A 26,828-nucleotide genomic window follows, 5' to 3' on the forward strand; every position below is an offset into this window, starting at 1 on the left:
CTCTCAGGTCTGGGAGGAAATATTTCAATGCTCGATGCACAGCTAGCATCTCTAGACAACTGGTATGCCATGTCAGATGGCGACCGCTCCACAGACCCTGGGCAGGGTGGCCACTCATGACCGCACCCCAACCAGTGAGGGACGTGTCTGTCGCTACCGTTACACTGCGAACAAGAGCTCCCAGCACCGGGTCCTGATTCAAGAACCAAGGTTTCTTCCATATCTCTAAGGCACGAAGGCATCGCCGCGTGACCTTGATAGTTCGTAATGTATTCCCCCTCGGGGAAAATCCCTTGGTCTTGAGCCACCACTGTAGGGGTCTCATGTGCAGGAGGCCAAAAGGTATCATGTTTGACGTAGCTCCCATAAGCCCTAACAGTCTCTGAAACTTCTTGACATTGAGTGACTGGCCTTCTCTGATTCTCTTGATTGAGGTAAGGATTGACTCGATCCGAGCAGGAGACAGACTTGCCTGCATTGTGGTCGAATCCCACACTATGCCTAGATAGGTGGTTCTCTGAACTGGAGAAAGTACACTCTTCTTGGCGTTCAGTCTCGAACCCAGCTTCCCCATATGTGCGAGAATGACAAATCGATGTCGAACCACCATTTGCTCAGATTGAGCTAAAATCAACCAATCGTCGATATAGTTCAGAATGCGGATGCCCTGCATATGGAGGGGAACCAGAGCCGCATCTACACATGTTGTGAACATGCGGGGATAGAGTGCAAGGCAATATTGGTAGGCTTTGCCCTTGAAAGTGAACCTCAGAAACTTCATTTTTTGTGGAAGGATGGATATATGGAGGTATGCGTCTTTTTGGATCTATTGTGACAAACCAGTCCTTGGATCTGATTTGAGCTACAACCTGTTTGATAGTGAGCATTTTGAACTTCAGAACTCTTCGTTACTGAGAGGTTTAGATACCCCCATCCTTCTTTGGAACTATGAAATACCGGCTGTAAAACCCTGACTCCCTGTCTAGAGAAGGGACCACCTCGATGGCCTCCTTCCTTAATAGGGTATTCACTTTTTGTTCCATCACAAGAGCCTGCTAGGTGCTGACTACTGTCGGTGTATCCCCATTGAAAGTTGGCGGTGGATGGCCAAACTGAATGAGAGGTGTGCAGGACCCATTGAGATTCATTTGGCAGTAGTTTCCACGCTGCTAACTAATGTACTAAAGGAATCCGTCTCTCGAGACTGACCTCTGGTGTAAGAGGCCCCAGAAGGGGTGGCGAGCATCTCAGCTCCACTAGGCTCATGGGCGGAAATAACTTAGCGCAGTGCTCGCTGGAATCCGCTGCGCCCTGAAACTCTGGCAGTGTTGGCAGACCCACCTCCCGAGGGCACTGAGGTGAGACGGGCACCGTGTAATGAGGTGGACACCACTCTACCCAAGTAGGGGCCGCTCCCTCTGTAGTCGTGACCGAAATGCATCATGACTTCTTGGCCATGGACCTCCCAGCCTGAAGTACGGCTCCATCAGATTCGGATTAGGGCTGAGAAGTCACTGGCCCAGAGCGTTGCTTCAGCCTCTGGTCCAGAAGCGGTGAACACAGGCGGAAAAGCTCTGTTTGTAAGCAGAGGGGGCTGCTCCCGCCCAGCAGTCCCTCCAATACATCTAACTTCACAAGTTAAATAACTCTTCAGAATTAAATATTCCTCAGAATTTAATGCAATCAAACAATCAGACAAGTAAACACGGTCTGGATTGTGATACAATACACATTGAAGTGATAGAACTAACTCCTCCTTATTAAATGGAGTTTACACAACCAGACAAGCGATCAGGTATGGAAAAATTCACATCAAAACTGAAAATGATGTAATACATGTGTTGCCTCGACAGCGCGCGAATAGCTTAGTCACACAAACAATATTAATCCCCTCTGCGATTAAATAGCTGCTCATTGACGCTGCCCGTATAATTTTAGGCATTACACTGTTTGTTGTATACTGGTGCTTATGCAACTTTATGTTTGTGAAACTACAAGCTCACCGACGCCCTCCGTGTCAATTTCCTCAGAGAAAGAAAGGCAGAGCGTCAAACCCGATGCCCGGGGGGAAGAACCGAAGCTCAGTCTTCCAAACCCAGGAATCGGGCAGATCTGATGGGTAAGGTAGGAGATAAGGACGTTGCCGTCTCCATTCCCTCTATCAGATCGATCTGCGAACACAACGAACATCTCGGCGAAAGCGGGACCGGTAACGCGAGGAATGCTTGTATATATTTACAGTAAAAGACTCCGAGTGTGATGTTACATTCCAATCATTGCAGTGTCTGTAATAATCTTTCATGTTAAAGTCTAGTTGCATAGATGTTGGCATTAACAATTCGCATTTTGGAACACAATGACGGCTTGTAAAATGAGAAACTATAGCAGTAATGAAGTAGTGTATTTTACAGTACTTTAAATATTTAAAAGAAGAAAAAAAACTAGTAGCATAGTCTAAACTGATAACTCAAAGCAAAGTCAAATAATAAGTCCCTGTTTTACTAGAAGAAACTCAAGGCCAAATCTTTTCAAGAGCAGTGCTTTAAAAATTCAGCAAAAACAATTCCTTTGCACTCCAACAATTCCGCTATCGTTTCATCTGAATTTGCCTTCGGTCTCATATGTATGTATGCACACACAGGAGGAGCACATTGGCAAGTTAAACGCATCCTCTTGCAGGGTCAGAAAGTGTCTTCCTCACTTCTTGCTTTCAGGTTTAAAATGAGCTACACGTCACAGGAGAGCAAATGATGCATTTGTCCACACTCGCTGCCCATGAGGCATGTGCAAATTCGCAAGAAAAGTGGTTCTCAAAATGGAAATACTGCCCTTAAACTGCAGGGAATATGGATTAGTTCAGTCAACTGTGGTGAATCTCAGGCAAAGACAGGCAAGACAAATATATTTATGAGACTTTGTGGCAGGAGGGGCAGTGCTTTATAAGGACTGGTCTTTGAGTGCTTACTCATCTTGAAACTTCAGTCCCAGAGAAAATCGCAATATACAGTTTAATTTGTTTAGAGTTTCACAACCATCAATTTGATCCTCAAACACAGTCTAGACTTCACTACAGAGCCAGCAGACTATTTTGCTGTGGCTGTATAATGTAGGTTCACACGCCAAAGTTAAAAGGACCTAGATGCAGCTTTATTTGTCAAGGTAAGATAGAGGACAACAAAGACAGCCATGAATACTGACTTACCAAACCACGCCGAATAAAGAACAAAACACTGAAATGGTTTATTTTACTTTTTCTAGTGAACGTATCTATCTGAATGATTGTGTGACATTGGAGACGAGTATTATTGACACACTGTTTTCCTAATGAATGTTGTTCAGTTGCTTTGACGCAATTCATTTTGTTTAAAGCACTATATAAATACAGGTGACTTGACTTGACTTGAGTAATGATGCTGTAAATTCAGCTTTTCCATAAAAATATATAACATCACAAATTTATTTTAAATTGCAATTTTAGTGTTTTTGCTGTGTTTTTTTGAGCACATAAATACAGATTTGTTGAGCATAAAATATATAAAAATAACAATATTTCCAGGCTTTTGACAGATAATGAATATACATTAAAACACTTTTTAAAGAAAACTTGCAGAATCTGCAAAACGTGAAATGCTTTATCACAGTTGCATTTTATGTTGTGGCGAGTGGGGCGGGGCCGAGAGGCGTGGGAACGAGGAGTGAGGCCAGGTGTAGTGATTGGAGATGAGCTACACCTGAGCCCCACCGCTAGTATCGAGTCCCACGTAGGAGATGGAAGGATATAAAACTGGAGCGACGACCGTGAAGGACGAGAGAGGACCAGGCCTGGGACATTATTTTATGTTTTGGTTTTTATTTAGGCGCACCAGTCGTCCGTGAGGGGCTGGTGCGCCGTTTTGTATTTACTTTTGAATATTAAAATGAGTTTTGATTGTGCGCCGGTTCCCGCCTCCTTCTTCCCGATGAATATGGAGATTTGTTTGTTACAGTGGTGCCGAAGCCCGGGAGAAGGAGGGACGCGCTGCTGAAGATCCCTCGCCGCTGTGGTGAATCCGCGGTGCCCTCGAGCTGGCGAGGTGTATGCCGCCATGGACGCTCGAGGCGGTGGGCTGGAGCGAGTTGCCGGGGACGGGCGAGCTCGCTGCCGACCGCCCACGACAAGGAGGGGCGGCTGCCGTCCGTGAGGGAGCGGAGGAGTCGGCGCCATTCGCCAGGGGGCCGGAGCCTGCCGCCTCCGTGACGGAATCCGGAGGGGCAGGGAACGGGGGACTCCTGCCGCTGCCCAAAATCAGAGGAGCCGTTGCCGTCCACCGGGCGGCGGAGGAGTGTCGTGCCGTCCGCCGAGGGCCGTCCAGTGCCACCGCCAGGCACCGCGGAGGAGATCACCCAGCCGGTGGAGGGCCGAGCAGCAGTGCGTCTGGGAACCGGATTTTTTTTTTTTTTTTCCTCTCTCCCCTCTCTCGTCCCTGTCGCTCCTCCTTCCATCTCCTTTTCTCTCGCCTCGTCTGTCCTACCCCCAGGTTCCCGCAGGTCCCCGTGAGCGGTCTCCCCCGGAGGGAAGGGGGGGGGGGGAGTAGAGCGCAGTCTCGGGAGTACCCCCCGGCCTGCGAGGGGCGATGGGGGTATGTGGCGAGTGGGGCGGGGCCGAGAGGCGTGGGAACGAGGAGTGAGGCCAGGTGTAGTGATTGGAGATGAGCTACACCTGCGCCCCACCGCCAGTATCGAGTCCCACGTAGGAGATGGAAGGATATAAAACTGGAGCGACGACCGTGAAGGACGAGAGAGGACCAGGCCTGGGACATTATTTTATGTTTTGGCTTTTATTTGTGCGCGTCAGTCGCCGTGAGGGGCTGACGCGCTGTTTTGTATTTACTTTTGATTATTAAAATGAGTTTTTGATTGTGCGCCGGTTCCCGCCTCCTTCTTCCCGATGAATATGAAGATTTGTTTGAATCATTACATATGTCTTTAATTTATTTAGCATGTATTTACTTATGTTTTATTTTAATCTGGAATATTATATTTTGCATGAAAGATGTTTACATATAGTGCACAATAAAAACTATATAAATCTTCAGAAAAGTACTCCAGGTGTGACAATTTCTCTGGTTTAACAACAGTAATAGATTAATTAATAAATAAATTAATGTTTAATTCTTGAAAATTTTAGCATTTGAAAAAACCCTGCAATTTTGTGAAATGTTATTGCAATTTAAAATAACAGTTAACAGTTAAAATAGCAGGCAATAAATACATAAATAAATACATGTTATTTTAATAAATAAAAGTATTAAATTAATAAATAAAAGTTTATTTTGTGCCTACACCCTGGGTTGTTTCATGTTTTGCAGTTTACAATAAGAAAGAGAAAATTCTTTGAACTCCTGTTTTTAACCCTTTTAACAAAGTACTGCATCTCTTTCTTACAATATTGGTCACAAGGGGGCAGTCAAAATCAACCTTGCGACAGTCTATTCAGTGCTTACAGTAAACACCATCCCAATATAGAGCGGAAGTGTGGCAGGCAGAAGGTCCCGTCTTATTGTTTGAAGGCAGAAGGAAAAGCCGCACCCTTCACCTCGCTGTCACGGGTCACACTGGGATGAAAGTTACAAGCAGACCCAGAACACTGTGAGAGATTCTGTTCATGTTACAGTTATTATCTTTACTCAGTCTATCCACATGCATACATTTCCAAAAAAAAATCAGCTGTCTTAAATCTGTGATTTCTCTGCGCATGTCATAATCAGTTATTTAACATGCCAAAAAATTGCAACAACTCATGCCAACCAGAATTCTAGAATTTACCTTTAAGTAGACATTTAACATTTAACACCTAAAGACCATAAAGAGTCATTGCAAAGTATTGGTATAGAAGTGAAGCACAATACAGAAGTGAGAAAAAAGTCTCTAAAGTCATTTGTTTGCAGATGCTGCCTGGTTTGACATTTTGTTATCTAATGCAATGACATTCAGACTGTTTAAGTGTCCAAACACTTTTTGTGACCGCTGGCGTCTGGAATACTGGAGACAGTATTAAGCAATCCTGAAAAAAAAAGGTCAAAGTTTCGCTTTAGTTCTGGCTAGTGTGAAGTCATCTAGTGGGTGTTGTGATCCAGCCAGTCCTCAGTGGTTCGGTTTCTTATCTTCAAACACACATTTCTTGCAGACGTCTAGAACAAAGAGGTCCGTGGTTGAAAATACACCTCCACCCAACTCTGATACGGAGCTTATACACATACAGAAATAATGTAATATAGTAATATAGACAATACAGTAATATAAACAATACATTTAAATGACATCATTAGAATCTGAAGTGTGATAATAAACCCGAAAAAAAAATAAGTTTAAAATGTAAAACAATGAAAGATAAAAAAATTAAATGAATAAGATTAGGCTATACGATTTAAGATGTGGGACACTGATTATTTTAATTTGCTTATTTTGTACTTGCTTTCATTGTTCATTGAGGCACAGAAATTGGGACGTTCTCTGATCATACTTGATCACATTCTTTGCTAAAGCATTTTCACCTTTAGACATTTAGACTTCTGTTATCAGTATTTTGTTCGTGTTATTGTGTTTGTTAAGTTACAACAGTGGCGTCTGTGTGTGTTTGTGTGGATGAGTTGTTGTGTCCCTCTGTGTTTTCCTGAGTTGATTGAAATGGACAGGAAGGGTCAGGATTAGAGAAACAGGAAGCTGACACAAGGAAGTATCGTGCGTCACACAGATATTCACGTACTGCTTAAAGACATTCTAGACTCAACTCCGAAATGGAGTTTTTCCACAGCTCTCCAATTAAACTCCTGCTTTTCGCTGGTAAGTTTCCCTTTTACGATCACCAAAAATCGTAAATTATATAAAACAATATTAATACATGTTGTAGTCTAATTTGGGGGAGATCGTGAGTAGTTCTCACACTTTTTACCCCAGGCAATTCTATTTTTCACAATGTAATCTTTATTTTGGACATACCTTATATAAAATATTCACTGTCAGCTTTGTATGTTTCCATATGACCTGGACATTCTTCATGTATTTATTTACTTATTTATTTGACTTTTACAAAAATACAATTTATATACCTTTATTTCTTATCTTGAAGTATGCCAGTGTGCTTGTATTGTGTTCATTTATTGTGTCATAAATATGACTATATTGGATTTTTCATCTGGAGGACAGAGTTGATAGGTGTTTGAGACAAAGATACAGAACAGAAAACAAAGCATTAGTTTAATATGACATTTTACGTAAACTTTATATTTACCAGTTTGCCATGTGCACAGCTAGCCTTGATCATCCCCATTAAGTGCTTTAATTCATGTGTGTCTTTGAGAATAATTGTGTTGCTATTATATCTGATCTTTTAAAGCCTGGTTATCAAGTGTGCTGGATCCATGCATATTTGGTGACTTTTGCGGCTCCTGTCACCAGAATGCCAGCTGCATGCCGGTGAATAACTCTAAAAACGCCTGTTTCTGCAAACAAGGCTTCACTGGCGATGGAATCCACAATTGCCAGGGTTTGCAATCTATTTTATTGCTTTAAAATGAAATGGTACATGTGCTTTTGTTAATAAGAGTAACAGCAGAAGAGATTGCCATTCAGTATTGTATGAGCCATTTACAAATATTGTATAAAAATTTGTGTTATGTGGTAGTGTTTAGGGCCGGTCTCAAACAGAAAGATCAGAATTAATGTTTCATAAATTATTTCTATGAGCTATCAGAATAAATATTTATATAATAAGTTAGATAAACTTTAAACTGACTGAAGTTATAAACTATAATATCAATCTATATTTAAAGGCAAAACCATTAAAATCCATAATACTGAAATCATTAAGAATAAGTAAGGTTTATTACTTGGATCTTTAATTCAAGTAAAACAATACATAAAAGTGAGGTTAAGAAAAATTGAGAAACAGACAGTTTTGGTAAAATCACAGCTCTAACAATCTTTTCCTACATTATAGTCATATGGTCCACCTTACAACTTAGAGCTGTATATTTTTTATATTTTTTATATGACAGTTAGTTCAGCTCATCTAATGTGAATTTGACATAAGTGCTTATAATTAGCTTAGTTTTTTTTTTTTGTTTTTTTTTCTGCGACCTTTCCTGCAGGTTTAGAGATTAGGTGACAAGTTTCTTATTTTATGTTACAGATGAGTCGTTGAATTATTCACTCAACAGAATAAAAAATAAATAAATAAATAATAATAATAATAATAATAAATAGGTCAGACAGACTAGCAACTGCTTAGCAACCACAATAGCACTGCAGTAATAGCCTAGCAAAGCTTTATTCCTTTCAAATGTCAAATTGCACAAGTACTCAGACTCTTTCAGAAAACACTAGTTATTTCAGAATTTAGCAATTCTCTGTTTGAAACACTTCAGTGCAAAGAGATGCTGCTTTTCAGTTTAATGGATCTACTTATATGAACCTTCACAGATGACAATGAGTGTGAGAAAGTAACCGGAATATGTGGCCCAAAAGCCAAATGCCACAACACTGTTGGAAATTACTACTGTACCTGTTTGTCTGGATTCACTGCAAACGGAAAGGAGAAATTTCAAACTAATGATGGGAGCTACTGTAAAGGTATAAATCAATCATACACCACAGAATGGGTCCAGAAGGTATCTGGACAATACATAGACTTGTAGTATAATGCCAAGAAGAAGAGTATATAACTAACACTATAAGAGTGAAGATGAGCTCGGATGGTCTTTGAATTGCAGATATTGATGAGTGTATGGATGCTGGTAGATGTGGACCATTTTCTAAATGCCACAACACTAACGGCTCCTTCATCTGCTCATGTAAAAGAGGTTATACGTCCCCAGCAGGGCCCTGGTTTAAGCCTAAAAATGGAATGGACTGCAGAGGTGAGAACTGTAAACTTACACTCCGCTCTCAGTATTAAGTGTATTAGAATCAGAATTGTGTGTTTAATCTTGATGTGAATTTTACATTTTATTTACCCTCATTTTGGCATTTGGCACATATTAAAAAAAGTGAAAGGTAAACCCAATATTAGTTGTCCATCTGAATGCATTCCTGTGTTTTTTTTTTTTGTTTGTGTCAGAGAACCCACAGATGCACTGCCATCAGGATCCCAGATGTATCGAAGACGCTGCTAGAAAAACACTGGAAGGAGTGAGTGGAGTATACACTTTACATTATTATTTCTATATCAGCACAAAGAAACATGTTTTATTATTATCAACGTTAAATACATTTGTGCTGGAGAGTATGATACATTTTTGAGAAAGTTAAAACAAACTGTATTTTTCTGAAATAGAAATATTTTTGTAATATTTTAAATATATTTACTGTTGCTTTACAATGTAATGCATCCTTGTTGAATGAAAAAATATATAATAGTAATCTTACTGAACCCACACTTTTGAACTGTAGTAGATATACATACTTTTTAATTTCAGCTGTAAATCACTGTATTCATAGATGTAGTTATTTTTATGGCTATAATTTATTTAAACCCACAATTAGTAGGGAAAAAACTGCAGAATGTGACAGTGCTGCTTTCTGTGCAACAATTCAAGATAATTCCTGTCTTTATTTTAAAAGTCTAATGTGGGTAATAGGTAAAAAGCTTGTACACTCAATGATAAATGTAGTCACATTCCCTCAGATGTTTTTCCTCTTACCTTGCTGAGAACATCTCTATTTCAGGAAACAGCTGCTCTGGAGGTTTTGTCATTATACCTTTGTCATATAACAATCAGGATGGATGGGGTGTTTTAGCAAATGTCATCAATATTTCAGGAATGGTGTGAGAGGCAACACAGGAACACCCATATATTAATTTAATTTAATTTAATTTAATTTAATTTAATTTAATTTAATTTAATTTAATTTAATTTAATTTAATTTAATTTAATTTAATTTAATTTACACTTCAAAATTGAAAATAGTAGCAACTTTAATACTAAGTTATAACATTAAGATGATATATTAAAAACATAACTACAGTTATTACAAAAATAAATAAAATCAAAAAAGTAAGAAAAATTAAACTGTAAAGGGCTTTTCACACCAAAAGTGAGATTAATAAGCCTGAGTCTAAAGGAAGTGCTTCCGTCTCTGTATTTCGCTACCAATTTCTCTCAATACAGGGACAGAGCTAACACAGAATGAATTGGAAAACAAAGTAACTTGAAGAAAATAGCCGTACATTTTCTGTTTTTCTAAACTCTCAGGACAAAAATAAAAGAAGTTGTAATGAGGGTGGTACTCATTCAAAATCTACGTCTTTGTAACTTATTTATCCCTAAAAGGTATATAGTAGCTAATAAATGCATTCCTGTGTTTTTGTGTTTGAGTTACTTGCGTTAATTATTTGAAAAAGGAACTCAGATATTTTCTTGTAAATTAAAAAGTAATCTGATTACGTTAAACACATTACTTGCAATGTGTTAACCCCAACACTGATAATAATAATAATCAACATTTTAGATATATTACATGTGTATACAGCTGCTTTTAGGTCTTCACAGCATTTGGTCCTTCATCCATACAGTCAGAGTTTTGATGGAAGTGTGAGAGAATAGCGTCCTCTGCTGGTGAAGCTGCAGATCTGCAGTTCCTCTCATAGCAAATACTAGACAATTATCTAAATGATTGTGATAAATGATTCTGTTTTGTTTATTCGCTTGCTGGTACTAGCCTTGTTATAAATATCGTGACCTCTCATACTAATAGACCAATCATGCTATAACCAAATTTGTCTGAGGAAGTTTATACATATACAGAGTTTTTTTTTTTTTCTTCTTTTTGCTAATCCAGGCCTATGATTTAAATATGATAAGACAGCTGTGTATTGTCTGCATTTGCCCTGTGATGTGTAACATTTCAAATGCCATCATTCATTATGTATCATATACCAAACAATGAGTGAATTTTAAAACTCTTTTCCTCTCTCTGGACTGTAGATGATTAATCTGTCAACCCCAGAGCGTCTGAAAGAGATAAGACATCAAACATCAGCTGACCTCTCTCCTGTTCTCCTCATATCATACATCAAGGCCATGGCCAGCCATGAACCAAGTTCTGGAGATGAGTCTCAACATCCTGAGGAACACATCAATGAAACCATCACGGTAAATGATGTGCCCTTCCACATACAAGCAAGGATAGAAAATAACACCTGCTGATTTTAGTAAGCCTGAATGTTTTACACCAGTTTATTGAATTAAACAAAATAAGATTTAAGTATAGTAATGGATTATGCAGTTGCTTTAGTAGAAACATCATTCAAATCAATTAGGAATCAACAACAGCATTTTAAACTACTGTATGAATAGATTATTTATGACTTCAGTTTTTATATGTTTGGAACTTAAATCGTTTTTGTTTTGTGTTTTCTGGACTTTTCTGGTAGAATCTGATTTTCAGTGTGAATAATTTAGTCGAGAAGGATGAAAAGGTGGAATGGGACAAGATAAATGAGGATTTGAGGAACTATTATGTCACCAAACTCCTTCACACAGCAGAGAAGGAAACACTGGCGCTGTCTGCTGGATACACACACACGACGCAGATGCAGGTGGATGCTGGTGAAGTAGGTGAGACCTCTGCAGCCTAAAACATGACCTAGCACACTTCAGAAAAAGAGAATATATAAGGCACAGTGTTAAAATAAAGGAATTTTCCATATTGATTTTTCACAGGTGTTTCATTTGTAGTTTGAATCGCACATTGTATGCATAATATCATCTTAAAAATAAGAGTTTCAGAAAGGGGTTTCTCAGCAGTGTCATATAAGAATCAGTTTGGGTTCCCCAAAAAACCTTTCAGTGAACATTTTTATAACCTAAACATCCCTTTTCCACTATGAATAACTTTCTGTCCAGTGGAAAGGTTTCATGGAGGTTAAAGTTTATTTTTGGAACCATAGATCCCAATCAAGAACCCATTTTTGTAAGAGGGTGGGGTTAAATGAAATGTCAGTAAACTTAATGGATAATGTCTTGGAAGAAAATAGCCCGTACATTTTCTGTTTTTCTACACTCTCAGGACAAAAATAATAATTACAAAAGTTGTAAATAAGGTGGTATTCATTCAAAATGTACACTTTTGTAACTTATTTATCCCTAAAAGGTATATAGCAGTACCTAAAGTGTATTTGTTCTTTTTGAAAGGGTATGACCGCAGTTACAGATTTTGTACTTTTGAGTGTATGGATTATAATTTTTCATGCAGTGCATGACTTATTTTCATATATTGCTAATCTTACAAAACAGCTGTATGATACACTCCACAAGTCATTTTTTTGTATATATTTTCATAGATATTCTCCTTGCTGAATCACATTTGATTATGTTTTGTATAATTTGTTTTGGTTTTCTTGTCCTTTAATAATATCTGAAATGTTGTCATGATATTTTACAGTGGATTTCAGCAGCATAACTTTCCACTATGAACAATATTTATTTTAACCCGTTAGTGATAAAAGCTGCTAATCATTGTGTTTTCTAGAAATGAAACTATACACATTTGAACCCCACCAAGCACATAAGCAACCAGTTTCAACAAACATCCAGGGAAACTCCATTTCGCTGACCCCTAAGAACTCCAAAGAGAAAAACAATAACGGTTTGTAAAGGATCTTTCTTAAACCTTCACAGCAAATTGAATACAAATGCACCAAAGGATTAAAATATATGACTTTTTTTTCTGTCTTGTTCTGTCTCTGCTTTAGGCAGCACCTCCATTGTATTTCTCATTTATAACAATATTGGGGATCTTTTAAAGCCCGCTAATGACCCTGGTGTGGCCGATTACTCTCGCTATGCAGCAGCGGGTGAAATTACAGTTAATTCACCAGTAATAGCAGTGGCTATCAGTAACTCAAAGACATTCGCACTGAACAATGTCACCTTCATTCTCAAACACACACAGGTGCAGTTTGACTGATTTATTAATTAAATTGAAATTGTTGTTGGTGTGAATGTAATTTTAATTTAATGTACTGAAAGAGTTTTGCTTTTTCATAAAGGAGATAGATCCTGCCCTTGATGAGACTAAGTGTGCATTTTGGGAGTATTCCCAGAGCATGATGGGACACTGGAGTTTGGACGGCTGTTCACGCACTCATGTGAATGGCACACACACTTCATGTTCCTGTAATCACCTGACACACTTCGCTATTCTCATGTCCTCTGCTCAAGCCAATGTAAGTCTGAACTACTGCTACCCCCTACTGGTCCTCTCAAAAAATACAGTGTCCCCAAAAAGTACTTGGATGCATTAGAAACCAAAACCAAAAGGTTTTTTTTTTTTTTTTTTTTTTTTTTTTCTCGAATGTTATCAAGATTTTTACATTAAAAAAAACTCTTAATTTGGAAGCAATAGTCTATTTTCTGTCCTGTTTTCAAACCCTAATATCAGAGCACTCTGCTTGAAAGAGGAAATTTGTGAATCTGTCATGTTCCTGTTCTATTTTATGCAGTTGCTTGCACACTATAATGTTCTGACGAGAATAACGCAGCTGGGAATGGTGATCTCCATCATTTGCCTGTCCATGTGTATCTTCACCTTCTGGTTCTTCCGAGACATCCAGAACACCAGAACCACGATCCACAAGAACCTGTGCTGCAGCCTCTTTATGGCCCAGTTCATCTTCCTTATTGGAATTAACAAGATTGCACATAAGGTTCACTCCTCACTTTATTTTTTATTAGTGTGTCAGATGGAGACTTGGGTCCAGTTTTACTAAACAGGGCAAATTAGCGTAAAAGCACAGTTCCAAAACAGCGCCAATGGCAGTAGAAATTCCAGCAGGTGATTTATACTAACAATGCGCAGTTTAAAGAACAAAGACACAACATCTTATTTACATATCGACCAATGCAATATAACAAGATTATATATATATACCAAATTAGGCTAGTCGCAAATGAAGAAATAAAGAAGCCACGGTATGATGACAATAACCGGAGGCCAAAAAATTAAGGTTTGCAAGAGGTTATGATAAAGCTGGTATTGCGTGACTCCTGGTTGAGGGTTCCAAGTCATCTTTCCTGAATCAAATTAAAAACAACATGGCTTGGCAAATGATATTTTGGGATAATAAGGTGTTCTCCTAACACTCCAAATAAATTAATATGTAGAACAAATCCTCTCCTTTCTACCATGCACTCTCTGTTCTCTGCGTTGCTTCCTCAGCCTTTTCAAGCCCAAAACAGCTTTTTTTGGGACATTAAATAATGGTGCAAATACCATTAACACAAATGTTAGCAAATCTCGTCGCATTTCTTTGAATACTCTCCTCCCATACGTACTGCACAAAAATTACTGTGTCCACACCTTTTCAGCACATCCTTAGTAAAACCTGATAGTACTATTTTAATGCCAAAAGATAGTTTGCGCTGGCACAAGCTGTTAGTAAAACTGGACCATAAACTTAAAAAATGCAGCATGTATTAAATAATACTGTGATATTAATACTTGTTTGTTCACTACGTGTTTCAGTGGTTCTGTTCTCTTATCGCTGGCCTGCTGCACTATTTCTTTTTGGCTGCGTTTGCTTGGATGTGTATAGAGGGCATCCATTTATATCTCATTGTTGTCGGGGTCATCTATAACAAAGGCTTTCTCCACCGTCACTTCTACTTATTTGGTTATGGGAGTCCTGCCGTGGTTGTTGCAATATCTGCAACTCTTGGTCATAAATATTATGGCACCAGTACTGTGTAAGTTAAAAGTATTTTAATTTTGTGGTATTTGTTAAGGATCACAATTTTTATGAGCAATCTATTCTATGTTATTGTTAACTTAAGCATGTGTGTGGAGATTATTAACTTAAATGTGCAAGGCTTTTGATGTCAACTGGTTCCATCTGTGTTGCAAAAAATAAAAATAAATAAAAATAAAATAGGTGGATAGTATTTAAGCCTTCCTTAACTCACATTTTCTTCAGACAATGTAAATCATTTTTTTTTTCAATAATTATCTTTTGTTATTAATATCTTGTTAAGGTGTTGGCTAAGCACTGAAAATAACTTCATCTGGAGTTTCATAGGACCAGCCTGTCTGATCATTCTCGTGAGTATATTCTCTTGTGTTATTGTGCATTCCTTAATGGCAACTGACAGCCTATAACCTATGAAGCCTAATAAGGACCCACATACAATCATTATCATTATCATATTAGCATTATGATGACATCCCACAAAGATACATTGCAACTAATACTAAATCTATGTTTAGGGGATTTTATTTGGAATTTACTCTATTAAAAAATCTATGTTTAGGGAATTTGATTTGGAATTTACTCTATTACAAGTACAGTTAAGTCTATGAATACTATGATACAATGAATACAGTGATATATTTGTCTAACTATATGCCAATTTCTAACCTTCCATTTATGGCCAAGGTCTTGGAGCATGTTGTGGCCACTCAGTAAAATAATTTCCTAGTTTTATACCGTCATCTTGAACCTGTTCAGTGTTACAGGAAAGGGCATAGTACTGAAACCGCTTTAGTGAGGGTTGTAAATGAGCTTCTAATTGCAGCTGATTCGTGGACATGCAGTATATTGGTATTGTTAGACTTTAGTGCTGCTTTTGACACCATTGTATTTAACCAATCATGTCCAGTTATAGCATGGGAAATTAAAAGATGTGATACCATGCCTGTTCAACATGCCTGTTCCTCAGGGTTTAAGCATTGGGTCCAATTATGTATGTAAATATATATATATATATATATATATATATATATATATATATATATATATATATATATATATATATATATATATATATATATATATATATATATATATATATATAAAGTTTGCCTCACATGGCTCTTGGGTGTGGATCAAGGCATCATGCACTGTAAACCCTGATAAGTTCACAGAACTCAAAAAATATTTTGTAACAGATTACACAAAAACATTTAAGTGATGTTTTTAAATGTTTTAAGTTTACATAAACTTAAAAAATTTAATTCCAGTTGCCTTAAATTATCTCAGAATTATCTTAAACAATTATATTTCTGAACTTATAATTAGGGAGTCATTCACTCATAATTTTATCTATTTTTCAACTCCTATAATGTGGGAAATACACTCAAAATTAGGCTTTTGCTGTCCATCCTCAGTCTAACCACAGGCTCTACTCTTCACCACAACGGTAACACTACAAATCCAACATAACATAAACCTTTGTAAAATCTAATATAACACAACAGAACAAAATAACACTTAATTTCTAAATTTATTTTCCTTGTTTTCTGATGCAAAGCATGCTGGGAACTAGAAAACACAATCATTTTAAGTTCACCTCACTACAACAAATTTTTGAGTTAACAGAACTTATTTAAATTAAGTCCAATGAACTTTCGTTATTATTTGAGTGCAATTAACTAATTTCATTTGATTAATTTCACTGTTCGGTTTTACAGTGTGTGGTGATTCCATGCATTGTGGTAAGAAAAAAATATTAATATTTACAAAATGTAATAAAAACTTTTCTCTCACTTCTGCTGACTGTTGTACGCGGAAGCTGTTCCGCCAGATGATTTAGGCCTCTGAGATATGCTAGTCCCTTGAGTTTGTTTACAAGGAGCAAAAGAAGCAACGTTTTCTTACTTTAGCAAATGAAAACCAGTCTCCTCTTGGCTTATATCGAAATCCCCTGAAATTTTTTCTTTACAAGTCCTCGGTTTGTACTTCTAATACATGACTGGCATTTTGTTTTGTTTTCTCTCCTCGTTAGTCACTTATCACGCAACGCCAACATCCTACATTATCCACCAGAACAGCTTCCGCATACAACAGTCAGCAGAAGTAAGAGAAAAGTGTTTATTACATTTGAAATATGAATATTTTTCTTACAAAAGTGCATGGATTCGCTACAGGAGGCCTTTATTCACCCCCCGGAGCTGTGTGAGGCATGTTTTATTATGGATGTGTGCACTTTATTTAACATGTTTTGGACTGTTGAACAGAAAAACCAAACCACTGCAATGATAGAGCTCCGAAGTGCCAGGACAATTTTTTATATAACTCCAATTGGATTCAACTGAAAGAAAAAAGTAATTTACCTCTAGGATGGCTTGAGATTGTGCCAATAAAAGGATAATTTTCATTTTTCTTACTTTTTCTAATGCAGAAATGTTATTTCATGCCTTCATTGCATATAGATTAGATTATTGTAATGCCCTGGCCTTCCAGATTGCATGGGACTGCACCAGCATATCTTTACTCTTTTACAAGTTCATATATTCCTTCTCACTCTCTTGTTCTGCAAGTTCTCTTCTTAACTTTGCCTTCATGCTAAGTTAAAACTATAGGCTAGACTATTTCATTCAAAGCCTCCAAAGAATGTAATTCACTTCCTTTTAATATCAGATTTAAATACATTTGTGTATTTTTGTATTGATATCTAAAATGTAATTTTATTAGACCTGTCGATTTAAAAAAAAAAAGAAGAAGTAGAAGAAGAAGAATTAATAACATGATAGTTTGATCTTTAATTAATCAAATTTACTGTTGCATGTAGTTCATATTGTACTTTTTGTTGGACAAATATTACATCAAAGCCAATTATTCCCTCCCAGGTTAATCTGCTGGCATTTGCTGTGATCATCTTTAAGGTTTATCGTCACACTTCAGTAAAGAAACCTGAAATCAGTCACTATGAAAATATCAGGTAAAAGAAGCTATTCATCATTTTCATATAGTATTTAAAAAAGCATTGCATCTTCTGTAATGTTCTAATTGTGTTTACATAGTTTATTTTCAAATATGCAGGAGTAAAATCTATTTATTTATTTTTCTCAGAGTATGTCAGGGTAGCTAAACTATCTGCAGCCTGAAACACTCCTAATTACAAACCAGTTTTAATAGAACTCAATAATTATTCCTCAGGTCTTGTGCAAGAGGAGCCATCGCTCTGTTCTTTGTTCTTGGAGTTACCTGGACACTTGGTGTCATACACATCTTAAATGAGACTACCCTCACAGCGTATCTCTTTACATTCGCCAATGTGTTCCAGGGGATGTTCATTTTCATATTCCTTTGCATTCTATCCAGAAGGGTAAGGTTCACATTCTTATAAACATTTGTACAGTGTATTTCATTAATCATTATTCAATTTGCTGTTTACCATTTTGTACCTGTAATTGCAAATGTTTTCACATTTATCATCAGATTCAAGAGGAGTACTACAGATTATTCAAGAATATTCCATGTTGTTTTGAGTGTCTGCGATGAACTTTATCAAAAGAGAATGTATCTACAGCATCAGCCTGCAAATGCTTTTAAATCTAAGCACTATAAAGATGTACTAAGGAATGTTTGTGGCAAAGTTCCAATATATTTATTTTTGAGAGAAATGTATTAACGAAACCGTTACTGCATGCTATGATCTAAAAGTTTCATAACCAATTGCAGTCAGTAGCTAAGGGTTTTTACAGTCAATAGCAATATATATATATATATATATATATATATATATATATATATATATATATATATAATTATTTTTTTTTTCTATCTGACGGTTTGATTGTCTAAGATGATATTTTATATGTACTGTATTCTGGACTAATAAAAACAATTATGTCTTTGATATGTTCATGTTGTGTCAAGTACTAATTTAAAGGGATGGTATATATAAATATATATAGCTACGCTCCAAACCAATCCATCGGACGAATGGATTCAAAAATGCGTTTGGGCGTTAGCATCTTGAACGGGAGTCTGTGCAGAGCTCGGTTCAAGGCAAGCAAGTCCAGGATTGGCCGTAACCCACCTGTCTTCTTGGGTACTATGAAGTAAGGGTTGTAAAAGCCTGACTTCATGTCGTCTGGAGGGACCGGCTCTATCGCGCCCTTTGCCCGCAGGGTCGTGACCTCCGCGCGCATGACAGGGGCATCTTTGCCCACCATCGTCGTGTGGACACCCCGAAACCTGGGGGGAACCGAACAAGCGGGGTCAAGGGGACCACAGGCGTACCCACAGTGGGGCAGCGTGGTGGAGCAGACAGCCCCGGCATGGGAGGCATGGCGTCCCTTAGCGGGGTCGGAGTGCGGGCACTCGTCTGACTCCAAGTAGCAAAGAGTGCATGAAAAGGGGAAACGTTCTTGAGCCGGCTTTACATGGAAACTGGCAAGGGGAGAGGAGAACTAGAGTGGTGAGGAAGCACGTCACCAACTGTTGTCTGTGGCCTCTTGGGACCCGGAGGTAGAGGAAACAGCTCTTTTAGTGAAGGTTTAGGTACCACCGGCCGCAGGGCCAGTGGCGGAACAAAAAGAAAACGAGAACAAAGGGTTCTCCCCCTGCCCTCCTCCGGGGGAAGGAGTGGTCCTGCTACCATCTCCTGATGAGCTGACGTCTCCAACTCCGGGTTGCCCATCTCAGGAACGCCGCTTGGCCTGGCGTTTGGCAGGCTTAGAGGCAGAGATGGGTTGCACCACCCTTCTGCGGCCGGGGTGAAGGCTACTGCTGTGCCGAGCGGGAGTGGAGGAGGCCGCAGGGGGGCGCCCTGGGCGATGAGCAGGCTGAGGTGGCTGTGCCGGCGGCGGGGTTGGAAGCAGGAGTGGGCCGCCAGGGCAGGATGTGTCTGATGGCCTCAGACTGCTTCTGGGAGGCAGAGAACTGCTGGGCAAAGCTCTCTACCGCGTCGCCAAAGAGGCCATCCTGGGAGACCGGGGAGTTGAGGAGATGAGCCCGATCAGGCTCCCTCATGTCTGCCAGGTTCAGCAATAGGTGGCGCTCCTGGACCACCAAAGTGGACATTACCTGACCCACGTAGCGCGCAGTTAACTTCGTTGCCCGGAGAGCGATGTCAGTAGCAGTGCGCGCCTCCTGCAAAACCCCTGGTTCAGCACTGCCCTCGTGGAGCTGCCGGAGCAGCTTGGCCTGATAGACCTGAAGTGAGGCCATGGCATGCAGGGCAGTAGCGGCCTGGCCCGCAGCTCTGTCAGCCTTGGCTACAAGCGTGGATGAGAACTTACAGGCTTTGGACGGCAGCTTGGGACCACCATGCCAAGCGGAGGCGCTCTGTGGACACAGTTGCATGGCAACAGAACGCTCCACCGGGGGAATCCCAGCATGCCCCTTGGCCGCACCGCCATCGAGGGCAGTGAAGGCGGAGGAAGTACCAGAACGGTTTTGGGCAGTTAAAGGTGCCTTCCATGAACTGGTTACTTCCTGGTGCACTTCCGGGAAGAAATGAACCAGAGGGGGGTGCTGGCGATCTGCATGAGCAGCCCCCAGGAACCAATCATCCAGCCTCGAGCACTCGGGACAAGGCAGAGGATTCCACTCAAGCCAATGCTCTCCGCTGCCCGGGAAAGCACGGCCGTCAGCTCGGGGTTGGACTCGGACAACGCTGGCACTCCCGAGGGAGGCAACGCAGCCGAATCCTCATCTCCCGAGGACTCAAGCCCGTCTTGTGATGCCGCGATCGACATACAGTCCTCTTCGCGAGCACCGAATGAGATGTCAGGAGCCTGAGAAGGTCCAGCAAACTCATCCGGAAACTCAACCAGCTGCGACGTATGTGAGGGGGGTGTGGCCTGAGGAGGTTCACTCGTCGGGGAAGCCCACACAGTAACCCTCAGATCACCCTGGCCACCAGCCGAAGTAGCCCTCTTACTAGAAGAAGAGCTCGAACGGGGTAGGATGAGGGGACTCTATACCTTTTGAGGTAATCGAGTCTCGATCTCAAGCGAAGCACTCGGCTCCGAAGCGAAAGCTTGAATGCGAGTTGCATTGCATTGCATTGCATTGCTCCATTATATACCCGCTCTGCGGGGCTGAGCTTGCGATGCAAATCCCGCAGACCAAGGTACTTTGTGTACCATTGGCTCATTTTGTACCACTCGAAGGTGATTGGGCTCTCGGGCGAGATCCCATTCGTAACGTCAATCGTGACTGACTGAAAGGGAACCCTCGTTCCCTGATGGGGGGAATTGAGACGTTATGTCGAATGAAATATGGGGGTCTCACTTGGGAGGCCAATCATATCTAAGTTTAAGAGAAAATGCTAATGAAAATTAGCTAGTGGATTTAACATACCTGAGTCACTCCCGGTGCCAACGGGTATAAACAGGGCGAAAGGTGCATCCACTCACTAGGTTTTACTCTGAGGAGCCGAGAACGTGTCCCGACAACAGTGTATGGTTCAAGGTTGTGGCCTGGGGACATAACGTCTCGGTTCCCTCCATCAGGGAATGAGGGTTACGTAAGGAACCGAGACATTCCCTATTTGTCGGTCACTAAGAGTTATGTCGAACGACATTGGGGTTCTATGGAAAACGGCACAACATGAACACCATCACAACCCTGTGGCGCTGCAATTGTCGGCAAGCTGTGGCATGCCACAAAAGCTATGATTAAGGTCGTAACCTTCCCAAAGCCCCAGCGCAAATTCACTGACCTTGGTACCAAAGGGGCCAAAGGGGCCAAAGAGTGAGCACATCGCTGCAGTTCCACCCACACAAAGTTAGTGGAAGGGATTTCAACCTTCTGAGAAAGATTGCTTCAAATATTCCCTATTTGTTCTTACAACTTGGCAAGACAATGGGGAAGCAAGCCTTAGGAAAAGGTCGCTACGGAGACCCCATCCTACCCGTAGGGAGGTGACATGTGGAGATACTGATATGGACTGACCTGGGGGGCAGTACTACATATGGAATGGGTCTCTGAGGCAGGTCCTACCTTAGAGTAGGGATGGAACAGCTGCCAGAAGAGACTGACAGAGCGGGTCTGTCAAGGGAAGACACGGGTTTGCCAAGAGTGAAACTATGGAAGAATACACATATGGGATTACCCATAGGGAATCAAGCCATATGGACACCTATCCAAGTATAGGTGCTGACCAGAAATCCGGGCATGCTAACACCAGTGCTGGGCCTGGCAGCAGACTGCTCCGCCAAGTCTGACCACTGAGGGTGCTGGAGGATGCTCAACCAGGGTACGTCAACCGTGGAACTCTACTGGGATTAGAAAGGTACTCGCATCCCCGTGTTAGGGGGAATGGCACAACAAGCGTGACACCCAGCCAGCCCCATCCCGCCAATTACCTGTTACCAAACACACGAGAAGAAACTGGCCCTACATCAAGGTTGTAAAACCTCACGAAGGTATTAGGTGTCGCCCAGACCACAGCTCGACAGATGTCTGCCAGAGAGGCGCCATGCACCAGCACAAAAGGAGGAGGCCACACTCCATGTGGAGTGGGCTCTCACTCCCAGGGGGCACGGCTCACCTTGGGAATGGTACATCAAGGCGATGGCATCCACTATCCAGTGGACAATCCTCTGCTTGGAGTCAGCATTCCCCTTCTGATGACCTTCAAAGCAGACCAGGAGCTGCTCAGAGCTTCTGAAGGTCTGGGTGTGGTCCATGTATGTGCAAAGCACTCTTACAGGACACAGCAATGCCAAGGCTGGATCTGCCTACTCCAGGGGCACCGCTTGCAGGTTCACCACCTGGTCTCGGAAGGGAGTGGTGGGAACCTTGGGCACATATCCAGGCCGGGGTCTCAGGACAATGCGAGAGTAGGCCAGCCCGAACACAAGGCACTCTTCACTTACCGAAAATGCTTGGAGATCCCTGACCTTCTTTATGGAAGTGAGCACGACCAGGAGCGCTGTCTTGAGAGACAGGAACTTAAGCTCGACTGAATCCAGTGGCTCAAAGGGACCCTTCTGAAGTCCAGCCAGAACAATAGAGAGGTCCTAGGAGGGAATCAGGGGAGAATTTTAACCTTCTGGCACCCCTCAGGAACCTAACAATCAGGTCATGCCTCTTGGACCAGCCGTCCACTGTATCATGATGGGCTGCAATGGCAACCACACACACTTTCAAGGTGGAGGGTGACAACCTATGCTCCAATATTCTTGCAGGAAAGAAAGCATGACTCTGCCCGATCATCTTCGGGGGACTTACTCGTGAGAAGAACAGCAATTCATGATCAGACACTTCAGAGCATAGGCGTGCCTCATAGCCTGCCTTCCAAAAAGGTGCAACCAACAGGACCTGTTCCTCATCCTCCCTGACATTGCACAGCACAGCAACCCGAGCGGCGTGACTGCCTGACCCTTGAATGCGAACCGCAGAAGCAATCTGTGGCGAGGGAGGATCGAGACATGAAAGTACGTGTCTTTCAGGTCGATTGCTGCAAACCAGTCCTGGGGCTGAACGCATTTGATAATGCATTTCGGCATCAACATTTTGAACGGTAGCTTGTGCAAGGCCCGATTTAAGACTCACAGATCCAGGATAGGTCAAAGGCCACCGCTTTTCTTAGGTACAATGAAGTAAAGGCTGTATTCTCATCTCGACTGGAGGGACCGGCTCGATTGCAGCCTTCGCCAGCAGGACAGCAATCTTCTTGCACAAGACAGAGGCATCCTGCACTGCCACCAAAGTCTCGAGCACACCAATGAATTTTGGAGGTCTCCGGGCGAACTGAGTCGCATAACCGAGACAAGGAGGTCGCCACTCTCCTGCACGGGGCTCGAAGCACTGGCCTCAAAGAACTCTCAGCACGTGGCATAGCTGGTGTAGAGGACGCAGGGGGGTGCCCAAGGCGACGAGACGGCTGAGGCGCTGCCCACGACGGAATGGTGGCAACCGGAGGATTAGGTCGGGGCGAGATGTGCTGTATGGCCTCAGTCTGCTGTTGTTCTGTCAGGAACTGCTGGGCACAGCCCTCCACAGCGTTGCAACACAGGACAGCCTGAGAGATGGGAGCGTCTAGACGTGGAAATTGTCAACGTCTCTCATTCCGACCAGGCTGAACCAGAAACGGCACTACTCGACCATCAGAGTGGACATCGCCTTCCCAAGGGGCTGCGTTGTGACTTCCGTCACCCAGAAGGGTGAGGCCAGTCGCAGAGAGCAGCTACTGCATTAACCTTGGGTTGGTTCTACCCTCATGCATTTGTTGAAGCATTGGCTTTGTGAGTTTGCAGGATAGCCATGGCATGCAGCGCAGAGGCAGCTTGGCCCACAGCACTGTAAGCCTTGGCAGCGAGAGTGGCCAACAGCTTACAGGCAGAGATGTAGACTATTCCTCTCAGTGGCAGCATTTCCTCACTAGTGCACTAAAATCACAATCTCCTGCTGGGGAATGTCGACACACCCCTACCTGCCCGGCCATCGTGAGCAGTGAGGATAGAGGAACAAAACGAGCTGCTTCTGCAATCGACATCTGATCCCCGGAGGCAAACTGAATGACCCGTTGGGCCTGCCATAAGACAGCCCAGCAAAATCACCCAGCAGCCGTACAGGACAAACACTGCGGAAGGGGTAAGAGGTCCGCCGAGTGTGGGGTGTGAAGCTCTCACTGTCACCTTCAAATCTCCCAAAGCACTAGCCGGTGGTCCTCTGCTCGTTGCAGAGAAACCAGAACGGATAGTGACAGAGGGGTCTGCTCCTTTCCCTTTAAGAAAGGAGAGACACGATCAGAGCTTTGCCATGGTCACACACGGAGTGCATGGATGAACCATCCACGAACGCGCCTTCAGCGTGCTGAATGTCCAGACACGGAAGACAACGCTCTTGGCCGATATCAGAGAACAGGAAACGTCCCTGATTTGCTCTTTTAGCAAATCCGCTCTTTTAGTTTAAGTGCCCAATGGAATTGCTGAAAGGGACACTGCTGTTTACACCGTACCGCCAACCAGAACAGCGTCCCAACACACAGCAGATGAATGGCTTTGTGGAGTATAACAGCTTTCATACAACCAGTCGGCTGCGAAGCAAAAAATCTAGTAAATGGATGCACCTGTCGCCCTATTTATACCCGTTGGCACGGGGAGTGGCTAAGGTATGTTAAATCCACTAGCCATTTTTCATTGGTGTTTTCTCTTAAACTCAGAGATGATTGGCCTCCCAAGTGAGACCCCCATATGTCGTTCAACATAATTCCTGGTGACCGACAGATAGGGAACACACTGATCATTTACTACTTTTATGAATCCCCCCTTCAGAAATTGGCAATGGGCTTTGAATGGTTAGCTAGCCCAGTGTGTTGTGACTGGCTAAACCGCCCCTAGTGTGTGTCCAAACATCCCGCCTCTCACCTCAACAGCATGTGCTCAGATTGTATTGTAAACAACTGCGTCATTAATGTTGCGAGGACACGAGGAACAGTGTTAAGAACAGCTGTTTTAGAACACTGATTTTGAAACTTGTAAATCCATTGGGATAGTTAGAAGACAGAATCGCGATTCATATATGAATAGATTTTTAAGTGCGCCCCTAGTTTTCTCTTCCTCTTTTCAAAAGCAGCACAGCATGGCCTCGCCCCCTTTGCTGGCTTTTCCTGAGGGTGTGGTTTATGCCCAAACAGCAACATTACACACTAATTACAATTATTTATATGAGCTGCCAGTATTAACTGTAGCAGAATTAAATTGCCATCAACTAATTTGTTTGTCCAGCGAACATTTAGAATTATTTCATATAAACTCTAATAAAGGATATTTTCGATGCCACACAGCAGTGGATCTAGGGATTTTTTTTCCTGGTGTGGCAAAGGGGTGGCATGACGTTTCAGGAGGGGGGCCATGGACATTATTCATAATTTAAAATGCTACGATTTTCATTGAATGTGTTTTGCTCTCTACACCACATAACAATTGTTCACCCTTTCTCTGTGTAATCACTATCAACAGTCTGTGTAGTCTATATTTACTGTACTGTGTGAAAAAGCAATTATTGGGGGGTTTGGGGTTATCCTCCTCAGGAGATTAAAAAAATGACCCCTCAAATGATGTCTGTTAGTGAGTTTCGAGGAAATATGGACAGATTTAGTCATACAATATAAGCCATCAATAGATTTAGGTTATCTGGTTTGAAACAAGATTATAAATGCAGGATTGTTTCAATGATAACCATGACTGTCAAAACATTTCCCTCTGATTTTTAGTCAAACATTATTTTTGGATTTATTACAATATAGCATACAACAATTTAAAATGTACATAAAGGTGTTTTTTCATAATCTTTCTCACACACACACACTCACACACACACACACACACACACACACACAAACGCACTCTCTTTCTAAACTGCTGATCGCTTTCAACTGCTGATCACTTGAGGGCAAACATCAAAAACACAATTTTCTAAGGCAAGACCTCAAAATCCACAGGGGCTATGGAATTCATATTAACTATAGTTTGGGAATTTCAGCCCAAGATAAAAATGTATGGATTCCAGGCATTTGTGAGGCTCCATACTGTATGCAGAAATCATACGAAATCAGTGATTTCTGTTTGAGAGAAGTTTGGTGCGGGTCTCATTGGCCTTCAACGTTTAGGCTATGAACATAAAATATACTTAAAAAATATTATCTGATTTATAAATGGGGTGGCAACGGGGTAGATCCACCTCTGTGGCCACAGAATTTTTGAAATGCATTCAACTTAAACTGAATTGAATAAGGATTAAGAGGATGAGGTAAGTTTAAATGGACAGATCCTCGACTCTTTAGTTTTAAATGCAGGAGCAAGTCTGCTTCTTACACTTCAGGCCACTCTATGGTCAAAGTCAAAGTCACCTTTATGTATATAGCACTTTAAACAAAATACATTGCGTCAAAGCAACTGAACAACATTCATTTGGAAAACAGTGTCTCAATAATGCAAAATGATAGTTAAAGGCAGTTCATCATTGAATTCAGTTATGTCATCTCTGTTCAGTTTAAATAGTGTCTGTGCATTCATTTGCAATCGAGTCAATGATATCGCTGTAGATGAAGTGACCCCAACTAAGCAAGCCAGAGGCGACAGCGGCAAGGACCCGAAACTCCATCAGT

General features: G+C 41.4%; 1 protein-coding gene across 2 annotated transcripts; it reads left to right on the top strand.

Moving 5' to 3' along the window:
• Positions 1–6,666: 6,666 nt before the first annotated feature.
• LOC113069374 (adhesion G protein-coupled receptor L4-like) lies at positions 6,667–18,477 on the top strand. 2 transcript variants are annotated; one of them, XR_003279713.1, is made up of 16 exons: positions 6,667–6,822; positions 7,376–7,525; positions 8,461–8,610; positions 8,751–8,897; positions 9,098–9,168; positions 10,965–11,132; positions 11,414–11,597; positions 12,511–12,627; positions 12,734–12,933; positions 13,031–13,207; positions 13,484–13,687; positions 14,506–14,726; positions 15,012–15,078; positions 16,761–16,831; positions 17,605–17,696; positions 17,915–18,082. XR_003279713.1 is itself a non-coding variant. In XM_026242425.1 (16 exons), the coding sequence occupies exons 1-16, from the start codon at positions 6,777–6,779 to the stop codon at positions 18,257–18,259; spliced, it is 2,226 nt and encodes a 741-aa protein (XP_026098210.1). In that variant the 5' UTR covers positions 6,667–6,776; the 3' UTR covers positions 18,260–18,477. The 2 variants fall into 2 exon arrangements, 1 of the variants encoding a protein (XP_026098210.1); XM_026242425.1 differs by lacking the exon at positions 16,761–16,831 and adding an exon at positions 18,197–18,477 and having other exon boundaries at positions 17,915–18,083.
• Positions 18,478–26,828: the final 8,351 nt, after the last annotated feature.

Source organism: Carassius auratus, unplaced genomic scaffold (assembly GCF_003368295.1).
Source record: "Carassius auratus strain Wakin unplaced genomic scaffold, ASM336829v1 scaf_tig00001591, whole genome shotgun sequence".
Lineage (NCBI taxonomy): Eukaryota > Metazoa > Chordata > Actinopteri > Cypriniformes > Cyprinidae > Carassius > Carassius auratus.

Excerpts from the sequence above, each read along its gene's own strand:
- LOC113069374 (XM_026242425.1), top strand. The coding sequence starts at position 6,777 with ATGGAGTTTTTCCACAGCTCTCCAATTAAACTCCTGCTTTTCGCTG. Across the intron at positions 9,169-10,964 it reads CTAGAAAAACACTGGAAGGA|ATGATTAATCTGTCAACCCC; the intron begins GTGAGTGGAGTA and ends TCTGGACTGTAG. Across the intron at positions 11,133-11,413 it reads ACATCAATGAAACCATCACG|AATCTGATTTTCAGTGTGAA; the intron begins GTAAATGATGTG and ends CTTTTCTGGTAG.